At 39.1% G+C, this 12,333-nt stretch overlaps 1 protein-coding gene across 7 annotated transcripts in view; it reads right to left on the bottom strand.

Moving 5' to 3' along the window:
- msn (serine/threonine-protein kinase msn) overlaps window positions 1-12,333 on the bottom strand; it is a 41,361-nt gene that overhangs the window by 5,563 nt on the left and 23,465 nt on the right. For 2 of the 7 annotated variants that reach the window (XM_089853181.1, XM_089853177.1), the window contains exons 2-21: window positions 11,812-11,877; window positions 11,434-11,535; window positions 11,215-11,295; window positions 11,110-11,158; window positions 10,956-11,017; window positions 10,620-10,841; window positions 10,461-10,515; window positions 10,153-10,401; window positions 9,806-10,078; window positions 9,474-9,718; window positions 9,092-9,336; window positions 8,111-8,209; window positions 7,421-7,449; window positions 7,248-7,327; window positions 6,406-6,939; window positions 4,035-4,247; window positions 3,641-3,887; window positions 3,347-3,558; window positions 3,194-3,260; window positions 2,446-2,523 (exon numbers count right to left, since the gene is read on the bottom strand). In XM_089853181.1, coding sequence (XP_089709307.1) covers window positions 2,446-2,523; window positions 3,194-3,260; window positions 3,347-3,558; window positions 3,641-3,887; window positions 4,035-4,247; window positions 6,406-6,939; window positions 7,248-7,327; window positions 7,421-7,449; window positions 8,111-8,209; window positions 9,092-9,336; window positions 9,474-9,718; window positions 9,806-10,078; window positions 10,153-10,401; window positions 10,461-10,515; window positions 10,620-10,841; window positions 10,956-11,017; window positions 11,110-11,158; window positions 11,215-11,295; window positions 11,434-11,493 — 3,100 coding nt within the window. In that variant the 5' untranslated portion in view covers window positions 11,494-11,535; window positions 11,812-11,877. The remainder of the gene's footprint in view (window positions 1-2,445; window positions 2,524-3,193; window positions 3,261-3,346; window positions 3,559-3,640; window positions 3,888-4,034; window positions 4,248-6,405; window positions 6,940-7,247; window positions 7,328-7,420; window positions 7,450-8,110; window positions 8,210-9,091; window positions 9,337-9,473; window positions 9,719-9,805; window positions 10,079-10,152; window positions 10,402-10,460; window positions 10,516-10,619; window positions 10,842-10,955; window positions 11,018-11,109; window positions 11,159-11,214; window positions 11,296-11,433; window positions 11,536-11,811; window positions 11,878-12,333) is intronic. The other 5 variants (XM_089853178.1, XM_089853180.1, XM_089853179.1 and 2 more) reach the window with 5 other exon arrangements.

The raw sequence follows: 12,333 nt of genomic DNA, 5'->3' as shown, positions 1-12,333 counted from the left end.
AATTAACAAAAATGAAATGAAATGAAATTATAACAAAGCAAAAAACGTAAACACAAAAAAAAAATTTAAGGTAAATTCGTATTCTTAAAATCTGCGCAAAACTAAGTGAAACCGTTTCTTACACTTAAAGGTGTTTGCTACGAATGCCTTTGATAAAATATTTAAACTCTACTTTGCTAATGATTAGTAAGTGCGTTAGTAGTTCACAACATTAAAGTGACCATGGTATGTTTTCGGTAATTAGGAGGTGTTTAGGTGCAACAGTAGTAACAGAAGGGGATAATAGAAGAAGGATGTCACTCTGTATCCTCTTCATACTTAAGTTATGTAACGTCATTCTTCCCAGCCTCACCCTTTTTGTTTGCTTTCCCGCTCATCAAACTTCAGATGGGCATCGCACCGTGCTAGGGTGAATTCTATTGGGTACTAAATTCCCAGCAATCAACCCACAAACCTCGTCTTGAGGTGGGACAAAATCCACAAGCGCGTCTTGCCAAATAGTTAATCGCTTATAGAGTAATGATGAGGGAACTATTTATCGCGTATGTGATTCGGTTTAGTAACGTTGCTCCAAATGATCCAATGTTGGGAAGAATGACGTTACACTTACCCCGCTTTGTGGTACACTTCTCTCGAAGAGAAGTATTATGTACTTAATAACTCTACAGAAAGCCAATCATAAAAGATGGCCACCATCTTGAATGATTAATAATCTGTATACCTATCACTACTGTAGCGTGTAAACACCAACACAACGAAGGAATCGTTAAAATATTGATTAAATACTAGTGAAATCATGAAAAACTTTCACTTTTAAGTAGACTCGTAACCCAACAAACAGCTCAACCCCTCAACTTGTAACAATATCTCATTGCCTCTAAACTGTTACGTTTTGATGGTGTTGCTAACGGGGACATTTGAAACTACAGATATACCGTTTACCTCGATCACTGCTGCAAAGCCTAACTACCTTTTCAGAGTAAACACTCGCGAGTATAATACTCGAGGATATTACATATTTTCGCGGATAAAGCTTGTCGCTTTTAATAAAAAAAATACCTGGCATGGTCACTTTAAAGAATCAAAGTGAAGGAAGTGAAACATTTGGCAGCAGCAGCAGCGAAAAACAAAACGGCTTTGGACAATTTAGTTAAACGTTAATTATTAAAAAAAATAAATACAAAAACCGCAGTTCCAAAACCTAATATATAACTAAAGCTAACAAATCGGATCACAGCCGCTCTTTTTACTTTTACGCTCATTAAAGCTGCAAAAGTATTCGCTTCAGGCTGGTTGGTCTCAAAACGCGCTCAAGAGAAAGTGCGCAATAGGGAACTGCGCGTACGAAATCGGCGCTGGTAGTCATTTATTTCAAATCTAAACCTGGATTAAATAAGGCCGAGGGATTGTTCATGCCCCCTAAAAGATAAAGTTTCTATGTTCCAAACGCCCCCCCCCCCCCAGCACCAGGTACTATCTCTAACAGGAAGTCATAAGAAAATCGGACCAAATATCACGTGTCCTATGACGTTCCAAACTTAAAAACCTGCCTGAAGTTCTAAACCAACGCATTTTTAAGATGAAAAGCAACAGTTAGTATTAAACAAGTCGACCCAAGGGCTCGTAATAGCAGCCACATCGTTATCTATTTAATTAGCACACAAATAAAAAGAAAAAAAATTAAAAGACCCTAAAAAAAATCAGAAGTATCCGACCCCACAGATAAAAATTCAAAAGTATCCGACCACACAGATAGAGAGATACCCTCCCCCTATTCCCGACACTTTAGAGATAAACTAAAGGATGAAAACTCCATTGTTCTATCGAGTGTCTATGGCTCAGTGGTAGCGTGTCTTACTGCTGCGCCAACGACCCGGGTGCGATGTGGAAAAATTTTAATTAAAATAAAATCTCTAACTGAGCTCAGCTACCCCTATTGGTGGGTTGAGGTACTATCCAGTTCCTTTTTAAGCTAAAATCTAACGATAACGAAAGCGACAACCCCGGCCACTACTACTACTACTACGGCTCGGGTCAAACTAAGAGCCTCATCGTATACTACGATGTGGATAAAAACAATATATTTTTTCTCATTTAATATAATTGTAATTAAGCATCAATTAAGTTCTCGAAATTCAAATCCCGCCTAAATTCGGCGCCGCAATCTTTAACATCCGGCAAAACGATTTATTTTGCCTAAACACTGCGCTATTTCTACATCCGTTTTGATCCAATAAATTGGGGGAATCAAGGAATAATTTGGCGGTATTAATACGCGAGTACCTCCGAGTGAACAATCCCTTAGCGTTAGTTAATCCGCTAAACAACCCTGTATTTGTAGGACTGCATTTTAAGGTGTATATATTAAAGAACACTTGGCCCTAAACTAGAAACAAGCGGTAGAAGAAAAAGTAAAAGGGGGGTAGCTGGTTAGTCGTATGTTACCATTTCCACTCCATATGCGAAAAGTGTTTTCCCAACTGTCTTTAATATCATGCTGTTGCTGAGGGATGCACCACACCGCTTCAAATTAAAAATAATAGCAAAACAAAAGCGAGAGGAATGAACAGAAAAGGGATCGGGACAGAGAGGAGACGCACATTTTCAAAAAATGTATACAGAACCGATTATATTTGGCCTGACTATATTATATAGTACACGATAACCCTCGATAACAATGGCGGATAACAAAATAAAACTAACGGTAAACGGAACGAAATTAAAAGCACCAAAAAAACAATGTAAATATGGAATGTGCTGGACGCGCGTTTCAAAATGATACCTAAAACACATAGTATATATGCTGGCGAAATTGCCATCTATGATTGACAAAGGCCTGTATGGCTAATAGAGTTTAAACCATACATAAAAATCTGATGTCAAACGCGAAAGTGAATGTTTAGACCTGATCCGCCATTTTAAGACGGAACCAACGTGTTTGAACAAAACTCCCCAAAAATTAGGGAAGCTTCATTTCGTAAGGTTTTAACGTGAAGATGTTAGTGTTAGACGGAATATTTTGGACATGACCATAGGAGATCCTCCGTGACCTCGCGTCCGATATAGATTATTAGATTTTTACGAATGGTTTGAACTCTCTCTCTAATAGACATCAAATTAAAGAACCCAGGCAAATCTTTAAGGTCACACTATAGTTTTGCCAAGGCTTATAAGGGTATTAGTGGATTCTTACCAATTTTAAAATGGACAGCGCCTTGTAGATCTCCCACATTGATCCATCCACTTCTCTTTTCTACTTGCTAGAAAAATCACGTGAATTTTTAACAAAAATAGTAAAATCTAGCTAACGATCAAAAAGAAAAGGAAGAAGCATTAGTCTACTTACACCATCCGTTCTCAGTATTTTGCTTTTGAGCCAGGAGAGATAGTAGACACGGACTCTGGACTTCTTTCCCGATATGGTGACCAGAATATTTTGTCCTTCCAAGACTTCCATTTGTTGGAAGCGACGACGAGAGATCAACTGATAAACTTTCCCTTGACCGCTGCGATCCAGCAGCATCAAACCATTCTCAGTACCAATAAGAAGATTCACGCCTAAAACAAACAAACAAACGAACATCAGCCTTTACTAAATGTCCTTCTAGTCCAAATCGCAATTTAAACGGGAGAAACTGACCCCAAAGAGCGGCGCAGAGAATTTCGGAGTTGAATCTCTTTTTATATTTCCTTATTTCTGGCGTATCGGAAGTAGTTTCGTGCGAAGTAGGCGTGACGTTGACGTTAATATGGCTCTCTCTCCTTGGTGAGGGGGTCGGTGAGGGCCCCGTGCCCCCACCAGAATTTCCAGCCCCAAAACCGAAAGTCAAGAAGGACCTCTGCTTGTGCTGGAGTTGAGGAGGAGTTTTCCCAACGGCCTGACGATACTACGTGTAAATATTTCACCTTTGTATTGGAAGGTGACTAACACTATATCAAGACAAATTCGGACAAACTTTTCTCAACAGTAATCCGTTGAAAAAAATCTATCGAGTCTGAATATGTCTTAATATTATTGGTCTACGTTTAAATACCTCTTCGGAGGTGCTGCGATCTTGAGGCCTTTGTTGCGAAGATCCGTGAGAGATATTTTGCTGCGGCAAAAGATCGGGAAGAACACCGCTCGAGCGTAACTGTTGAATAGGGGTGGAGCTGAGTAGTCCCCCCGAGGAACTCTGGGAAGACTCTGTTCTTTGCATGTGCGACGATCGCTCGTGACCACGATCTCGATCCCTGTCGTGGTTATTCTACAACAATGACCCACCAATACATTCGTAAGAAACACGCACGTTTTTAAAATAGCTAATAAAGCTGAAAATGTTTAAGCGTATTAATAGCCAGTCTAATTCTTTTGATTTTAATTAAAGATTCTGTAAAGAAGGTATCGGCTGGTGGGTATAAATTATTTGAAATAAGTCACAGGCACGTAACTGAGGAAAGGCGTGGTTCAAAGAAGCTTACTTCGTTTTTTTCGAAAAACTACCTTTTCAGGGAATTGGCGCTACAATATCACGAAAAACAATGAAAAGGTGTTCAGTTCCACTCCAACTGGAGTCTTTGGCACTTAGCGGCCTGACGTATTTCAAATAATTTTAACCCACCCACCGGTGCCTTCTTTAAGAGTTCCTATAAATTCTAGTAAGTGATTCAACAAGCCTTAACTACTTTCAGGCTTCAATTGGGTAGTATTACCCCAATATGGCGTGATCTAGGGTTTAACAAACCTGAAATAAGATAGAAAGGGCAGACTCTGGAAAAAAAAGGCTCGCGCGCGAAGCTGAGACGCTACAATACGATAATTAACGTTGAGTGAGATAAAAGCTATAGGGCATATTTACACAGACCAAGAATAAAAATGCGTCGTTGGCAATTGTTTGGAAATGAACAATTTGTCGACGGCTGCAGAGCGAAGAAGAAGAAGTTGTCGGAGCAAACTATAGTTGACGTAACGTTTTAGTGGAGAAAGTTAACGTAAGGGCGCAATTAGATTTGTTCAAAATGCAGAATTTCATCGGAAAAAAAATCACTTCTAACTTTTGATCGACACGATGTTCGAATCATGCTTTGGTTAGTTTTAATGTTTTAGTCTCGTTATTAAAGCGCGCTCCGTGTGATCAATTTTACAAGTCAGTTGGGGGAAAGTGTCTTCCTTCCATATTCTCTCGATGTACGAGAATACTGTTGAAACTCGAAAAAACAAAGAAAATCAATCTTTGTCTTCTCGAGTTAACGGTAAAAGTCATGCTGATAACGTTTGACACAGTAAATAGAAAGCATGCTTTGAAATCGGGAAAAAAACCAATCAGTCTTGTGGGGGAGGAAAAAAAAAGAGATCAGAAATTAAAAAGCATTGAATTTAGCGTTTCCCCCATATGAAGTAAACCGGCAACCAAAGAAAAGTCTTCTTAAGCGGCAATCTTTAACTGACTGAAAATGAAATATTTCCGCTTCTAGCTAAATTGTTAGTTTTAAACTTCAAATGGTGTTTCGTTACGTTAATGCACTATCGCTTTATCCGTAATGAAAAGTGTATTCCCAGGACGAAATAAAAACTAAGACAAGCAATATATAATTCTCAGTTCCATCACCAAGACGCCATAATTCAGTAACGGGAGAGTGAACAAGTTACTAGTTCGGTAAATCTAATTTTCCCGATGAATTATGTCTATTTCAACTAAGTAACTAAGATCAAAAACTAGTAAATTGTTCCGTCTTCATTCTCCATAAAAGTTTCATAAATACGCGAAAAAATAAATAAATAAATAAATGAAAGCTTAACACCAAATATAATTTCGCAATAAACAAATAATAAGGTGGTAGGTAAGGGATAGGGATATATAAAGCACCACTTCATGCTTAAAATTAAACATCCTAAAATCTTAATTGGATTCTCAAAAACAAGGCTATGAATGTGGTTCCCCTACAAGTTGACTTTCCTTTCGAACTTCCAGCTTGACGAAGGCAGGAGGCCTTTGTGGGCGGCATTTATAAGCGCAATTACAGATCCCGCCCACCATCCTTTGCCAAGCCAAAACTAGAGTTCCTAAGGAAAGTCAACTTTGCCTCGCTTTGATGGAAAAACTGCCGTCTTGATTCCAAAATTTAATAATGCCATAGATTTATCGGCGATCTGCGTAGTCATCACAACTCACTATGAAGAAAAGGTAACTGTTCCGCTAGCCCAATCGGTAAGAGTTTCTGAATGTCGTTTTTAAATACTTCTAAATGCGGCAATTGTTACGTTTATTTTTACCAGGGGATGTGTCAATTCAGTATCGTTTTTGAGAAGCCAATAAAATTAAACTTTATAAAATACAAAATAAAAATATTCGGGAGAATATGGAAAAATATTTTGGAAGCGTTAAACTTGTTAGATGACGTCATCTCTGAATTAGCCCAACTGACCTGATTATTAGCGCTCCTTGAGTTATTAGAGGAGGTAGTTGAGGAAGAGGCGCCACCGCGTTGTCTAGAACGTTTGTACGAGGAGGACGTGTCATTGGCATTTTTGACGGTGGGAGGTGTTTGACGGATCTCCGAAGAAGAGGAACTAGACGAAATGAGCCCGGTACTCGAACTCTGCGACTGATTACTACTCCTCTTTTTATTACTCTCCAAGTTGCTTAGTTGACTACGTTGAGAATGTCGAGAGGAGCTACGCGCGGCACTGCCGCCGCTCTGTTTGGGGGTGACGTGTACGTTGTTGTGGGGCGGGGCCGAATCGCGTTTGCTATTGCGCTGATGATGCGACAAATTGCGCTCCAAATTGGTGCTGGACGGGCGCTCTCGACGTTCGCCTTTGTTATTATGACTCTTTGAAGGCGGCGGGACGTTCCCCCCTTTATTGTTAAAGCTAATACTGGCACCGTTCGCATCCGCTCGACCAACCTGATTATTATTGGCGTAACGAACTTCCAATTCTTTTTTATCCACTAAACTCTGAAAGGTCAAGGTGCAAAAACTGGACTGTTAAAGAGCGTTTCGCAACCGCACGAGATTCTATAATCGCGTTCGTGAACCCCCAGTTTTGTTTTCGACGCTTAAGCTACCTTCGCGAGCAAATTAAAAACTACTAATTTCCCTTACAAGACCCGCTCTTAAACCATTTTTTTTTTTAAAGAAATAGAAGGATATACTTTTCCATATGAAATAGTTTTGTATATTACGTTGCACCACTGTTCTACATGGTCTTCTTCCTCAAAATAATGGCGGAGGAAGAGAGAAAGAAGAAAAAGGGTTCAACCTACTCTTCTGACTAGCGTTCGTTCCTCCTCTTCATCGGGCGTGGGTGGGAGAGGCCGGTTTGGTGCTTGATTCGCTGAATTATCTAACATAGAGTAACAAAATAAACACACATTACAATGAAAAACGTTTCACACGTTGAAAACGAAAAAAAAAAAAAAAAATAGTAAATACACACCTAGAACTTCTCCATAGCATTCCGGAGGCCTGAAAAAATGTTTTTATAATTTAGACGAGGTTATAAAATGAGTAAATACGAACTATAACTAATTGTTTGTAGAAGTGAACAAATCTACAGCTAGGATGATAGTATTACATATAGTACGCACATTGACACACTGCGAATAAAACAGAAACAAAAAAACAAGGCACTCGAAATGAAGTTATCAATCGCTTATGAAGAAACTTGGCAGAGTTTAGGAATTTTAACCAAAAACGTGTAGTTTCCCCAAAATCCCTACAGAACGCGGATTTTGGAACAAGTGTAGCTTACTGACGACATATTTACCAAGCCACTGTAAAACTTGGTTTTTGCGTTCAGCGTCCTCTAGGTTAGGCTTTCCATACACGTTTTCGGGTTAATTTCTTAAACTCTCTAACAGCGCTAACTAACAAACGGATTATTAGGGTGTGCTTCTCGCTCGTGAGAAAGTGTCAGTGAGACAGAGTCAGCTAGTTAAGCCAAAAAAATCTAAAAAGGATTCGTTCGAATAGCTGTTAAAAATCTATAAGAAGAACAGTTCTGATGCAGTTAGTTGTGAATGGAAGTTTAGTGACGTAAGTAGTCTCGCTTGGCGTACATTAGACGAGCAAACGAGCTTTTTCTTATTATTTTGCGGACGAAGAGGCTATTTTATATGTCTCTCACCTCGGTAGCTCGATTTGACTTTTAGGAGGAGAATTATTCTCGCGGTCTCGGTGATTGTTGGAAGAGCTGTTTTCTCGCATCAGCACCAATTTTCCCTCACTTGAACGTAAAATAACTCAACTTTTTTAAACAATAAAACCATGGCTATAGTACCTTGTGAAAGCAAATATTCCGAAAAGGGTAAAACTCTACCATAAACTTTTCATTTCAATTATAACTACCCCTTCAGACTTGAAATAAGAAGTTAAGCCTTGGATATGCGCAATACACCAGTTTCGCGCATAGATATTTTTTTATGTTTCAAAAACGGATCAAACAAGGTAATTACACCCGTCTAATCTCTTTCAAAACAGATATACCTATTTTAAAAATTGTTTATTTGCAACTCCCCTTAAACCCTCCTTGGACTATTTCATATAGTTTTTGGTTTTACGCTAACAACAAGTCAACACATTTTTTCCCTTTACGAAAATTTCATGTGTTCTTTAGAAAATGCAAAAAACCGGTTTTCATTGACAGATTCTACCATAATTAAAACTAAAAATAATGTGCATCTAATACTTAATGGTTCAGCTTTTAAGACCATAAGTTTATAAAATACATTTCATTGACTCAACGATGGTTCAAACGTTACATATTAATACACCATGTCGAACTTATGCAAAGAAAATTGTTTATTTCAATATTTTCCCAACCTAAACAATTTCAAACTGTGGTAGAAGACGACGCGTGATTTCGGAACTTATTAGTATATAGAGTGCTGTCAGAAGCGCCGGTGTGACGTCACCCATGCTGTTTTCCCATAAAGAAAAAACGGTAACTGTCATGGCCGCCCATTGCTAAATGCAGACTCGTGACGTTTAACCTTGGATCTGACGTCACAACTGACAGCACTCTATTAATCTAGCTAAGTCTTGCCAGAGAAGGCGAATAAATTGGAGTAGAAAAACAATATGAAAGGTAAAGGTTTATTTTACTTACAGAGGTCTGGGGGGATCAGACGCGAGAAGCGTTCCATCATTGAACCTAATGGCTTCTTCCTCATCGTCATCGTCATCAGAATCCGAGGGGGCGTTTCCCCCTCCCCCCAAAATGGTGGGACCATGGTCTGGAGTGCTCCCATTGATACGATCACTCCCTCGCCCATTCCTGACACCTCCACTCACGTTACTATTGCTTGCACTGGCCGCCAATTCGTTCAACTGAGCAGCTAACACCTCCAGTTCCTGCACGGAACATGGACCAAAGACAATTAGAATTTTTACCTTAATTAATGTCCCTCACTCCCGCCCGCCTGCTTGGACTCAAGGCCCGCTTTAGTCTAGAAAAACCCACTTAAAGAGCAATTCAAGCATCAACTTACTTCGGGTCTTCTTATTGCGGGTGGTTTGAAGAGTCCGGAACTTCTCTGTTGATGTTGATGCGCTTGTTGCTGTTGAGGGTATTGCTGCACGTGTTGCAGATGTTGTATGGGAAACATGTTTTGAGGGGGCGGACCCCCATGATGATTCCTAGGGGGCGTGATTGGCTTTCTCTCTTTCTCACGCCGCTCCTCCTCTACAGGAATTGGCGGCAAAGGCTTACTTGGCGGTGGCGGATCTGGCACCACTGGAAAAACCAGAGAAATGAAGGAAGATTAAGTTAGATCTTCTCAGAGAGGCGCGTTGGTATCCCTTATTTTTGATGTTTTCTTACCAATAAGCCTTTGCGGAGGAACAGGTGGTCTGGCGGGTGGCAGAGCGGGTGGTATATCTTGAGCTTGAGGTGGAGGCGGAGCGGGAAGAAGCGGGGCGTGGCTGGGTCTGGGATCGCTAGGAGTTAGTGTCCGATTATCCTGTAACTGCTGGAAGTTCCGTCTCAGAGTGGAATCTTGTTTGACTTGTTCGATCGAACTGGGTTCACCAGGAACACCCAACTCTTCATCTTCACCGTCGCTTCCACTGTACCGATACTCTTCTTGAACGTCAACTATAAACCAACCAAGAAATAATCAATTACGCAAATTCCTTCAGGGACACCTATAGGCAATTCGCGTATCTTACCCCTTTTGTGTTTGCGGCACCTGTCGATATGATCTTTGAGCTGAATTCTGACTTGTCGCTCGGTGGGTTGGTCCTTAATGAATGGCTGTTTCAGCAGTTGATCTGTATAGGGTCGTTGCTGATAATCTTTCACTAGAATAGTCTCGATAAAGCTATGGAATTTCTTTGACCACTTTTTCGACTTTAACCGTGGCGGAGGGTTACGAGGAATCAGAAATAGAGCTCGCATTGGGTGCATATCACAGAGAGCTAAAAGGCGAACCGTGTTAAATATTTATAGCCAATAAGAGCTCTTTTTTACATCTTACGAGGTTGAGATTCGGCCATTTCTAAAGCTGTGATTCCGAGTGACCATAAATCGCTCTGAAAACCAATATTGATTAGTTGATTGGTTGGTGGTGTTTGAAGAAGCTATCTTTAACTTAAGTTTTGAGGCCTGGCAACAGGAGCAAAAGGCGAGTACTTACTCTGTTATCGTAAGTAGCATCTGGATTTTCATCGCAGGCAATGACCTCAGGGGCCATCCAATAAGGGGTGCCGATAAATGTGTTCCTTCTGCCGATTGTTCTATCCAATTGCGCACTAACGCCAAAATCCACTAGTTTCACTTCGGCATTGTCCGTTAACAATACATTTTGTCCTTTGATATCTCTGTGGATTATTTTGTTCGCGTGAAGGTGACTCAAACCCTGAAGACGAAAATATAAAACGCATTCAATTCATCTCAAAGATTAAACTTCCATTTTGAAAGAACTTCACTGTAAACTTAAAAGTTAATAAGTATTAAGTACTGTTTATCTTACCCTCAAAATTTCCCTGCAAACGTAAGCAATCCATTCCTCTTTCAATGACTGCCCTTTGGTTGCTGATGGACAGAAAAAAAGACAAACGCGTAAGTAAATACGTCGCATAGTCATAACACTATTAGGGAATTTAACAATTTATAAGTGTACATACACTTGATAAGGTCAGTTATGGATCCAGCACCGCAGTATTCCATCACAAGCTAAACAATTGAACATTAATAAGAAGATGGAATAAAAGTTCAAAGTGACGACTTACCCATAGCTTGTCATCTTTTCCAGGGGGGCTTTTCTGAATGAATGCTCCGTAATATGTCGCGATGTTACGATGATGAGAATACTATGAAAATAACATATACAAAACGAAAAAATAAATGTTTTTAGAAAACAATGAAATTTTTTGTTGCTTTAACACTAATTAGAGCAAGAAAATTTCCAATCAATCCGAAACTGGAATAAATTTCTCAAAAGATTTTACCTTTTTGAGAACATTAATTTCTAGTTTAATTTCCTCTTCTTCATCTTCGGTAACATCCATAATTTTAATGGCCGCCAATTGCCCAGTTTTTGTGTGACGACCCTGCAAAAACAATGTGATAACAACTGTAAGATCACTGATGAAACTCTGAGGGATGCGGGCTATTCACGAAAGTACTGAAATTTTGACAAAATTCTGAATAAATCACAAAATCATGTACCCCATGTGAATACTAGGGGCAAAAATAACAAGGTTTGTTCATCTTAAACTCGCTTAATCAGTTAGATAACTCCCTCTTTAACCATTTTTGCTCTTTAAAATAAATTTTAGAGACGACAGTTTAAGAACCACAGTGTCGTCAATAGATAAGTTATTTACTTTGTAGACTTGTCCATAGGTTCCTGTGCCAACTACTTCAATCAGCTCAAATATACCAGCAGGATCCTAAAAGAAAAGCGCAAGAATTACAATAATTACTAATAAAAAAGTCAATAAAATTTCTGTCATGGTTATCAAAAAAATTAAAGACTAAAAATCAAAAATTTGAGAACATAACAGAACACAGAAGTTAACATATACACCTTTAGATATTGTATAACATAGATAAGACAGTTTTGAACCTCTAATTCGTATGCTTTTAATTGTGATAACAAGAAAAAATTATTGAAAATCTTATATTTAATCTATGTTACTCAAGAAGACTGGTCCTTAATATCCTCTAATAAAGTTTGAACCAACATTATAATTTTGCGCAAGTATACATGAACACATAGGAAATGGTTGAAATTATAGGAACAACTGTCACAATGAATTGAACTTCAAGTTCTGGCCAAATTATCTGAATTCTATTCTCTCAGATCAAATAAAGTTCCTCAATGTAACCCTTGACTACAAGATGGA

This window comes from Phalangium opilio, unplaced genomic scaffold (assembly GCF_054372755.1).
Source record: "Phalangium opilio isolate 3A_F unplaced genomic scaffold, DU_Popi_V2 ptg000113l_1, whole genome shotgun sequence".
In the NCBI taxonomy this organism is placed as follows: domain Eukaryota; kingdom Metazoa; phylum Arthropoda; class Arachnida; order Opiliones; family Phalangiidae; genus Phalangium; species Phalangium opilio.
The sequence above is the reverse complement of the archived record's forward strand: the minus strand, read 5'-3'. Positions and strand labels throughout refer to the sequence as shown.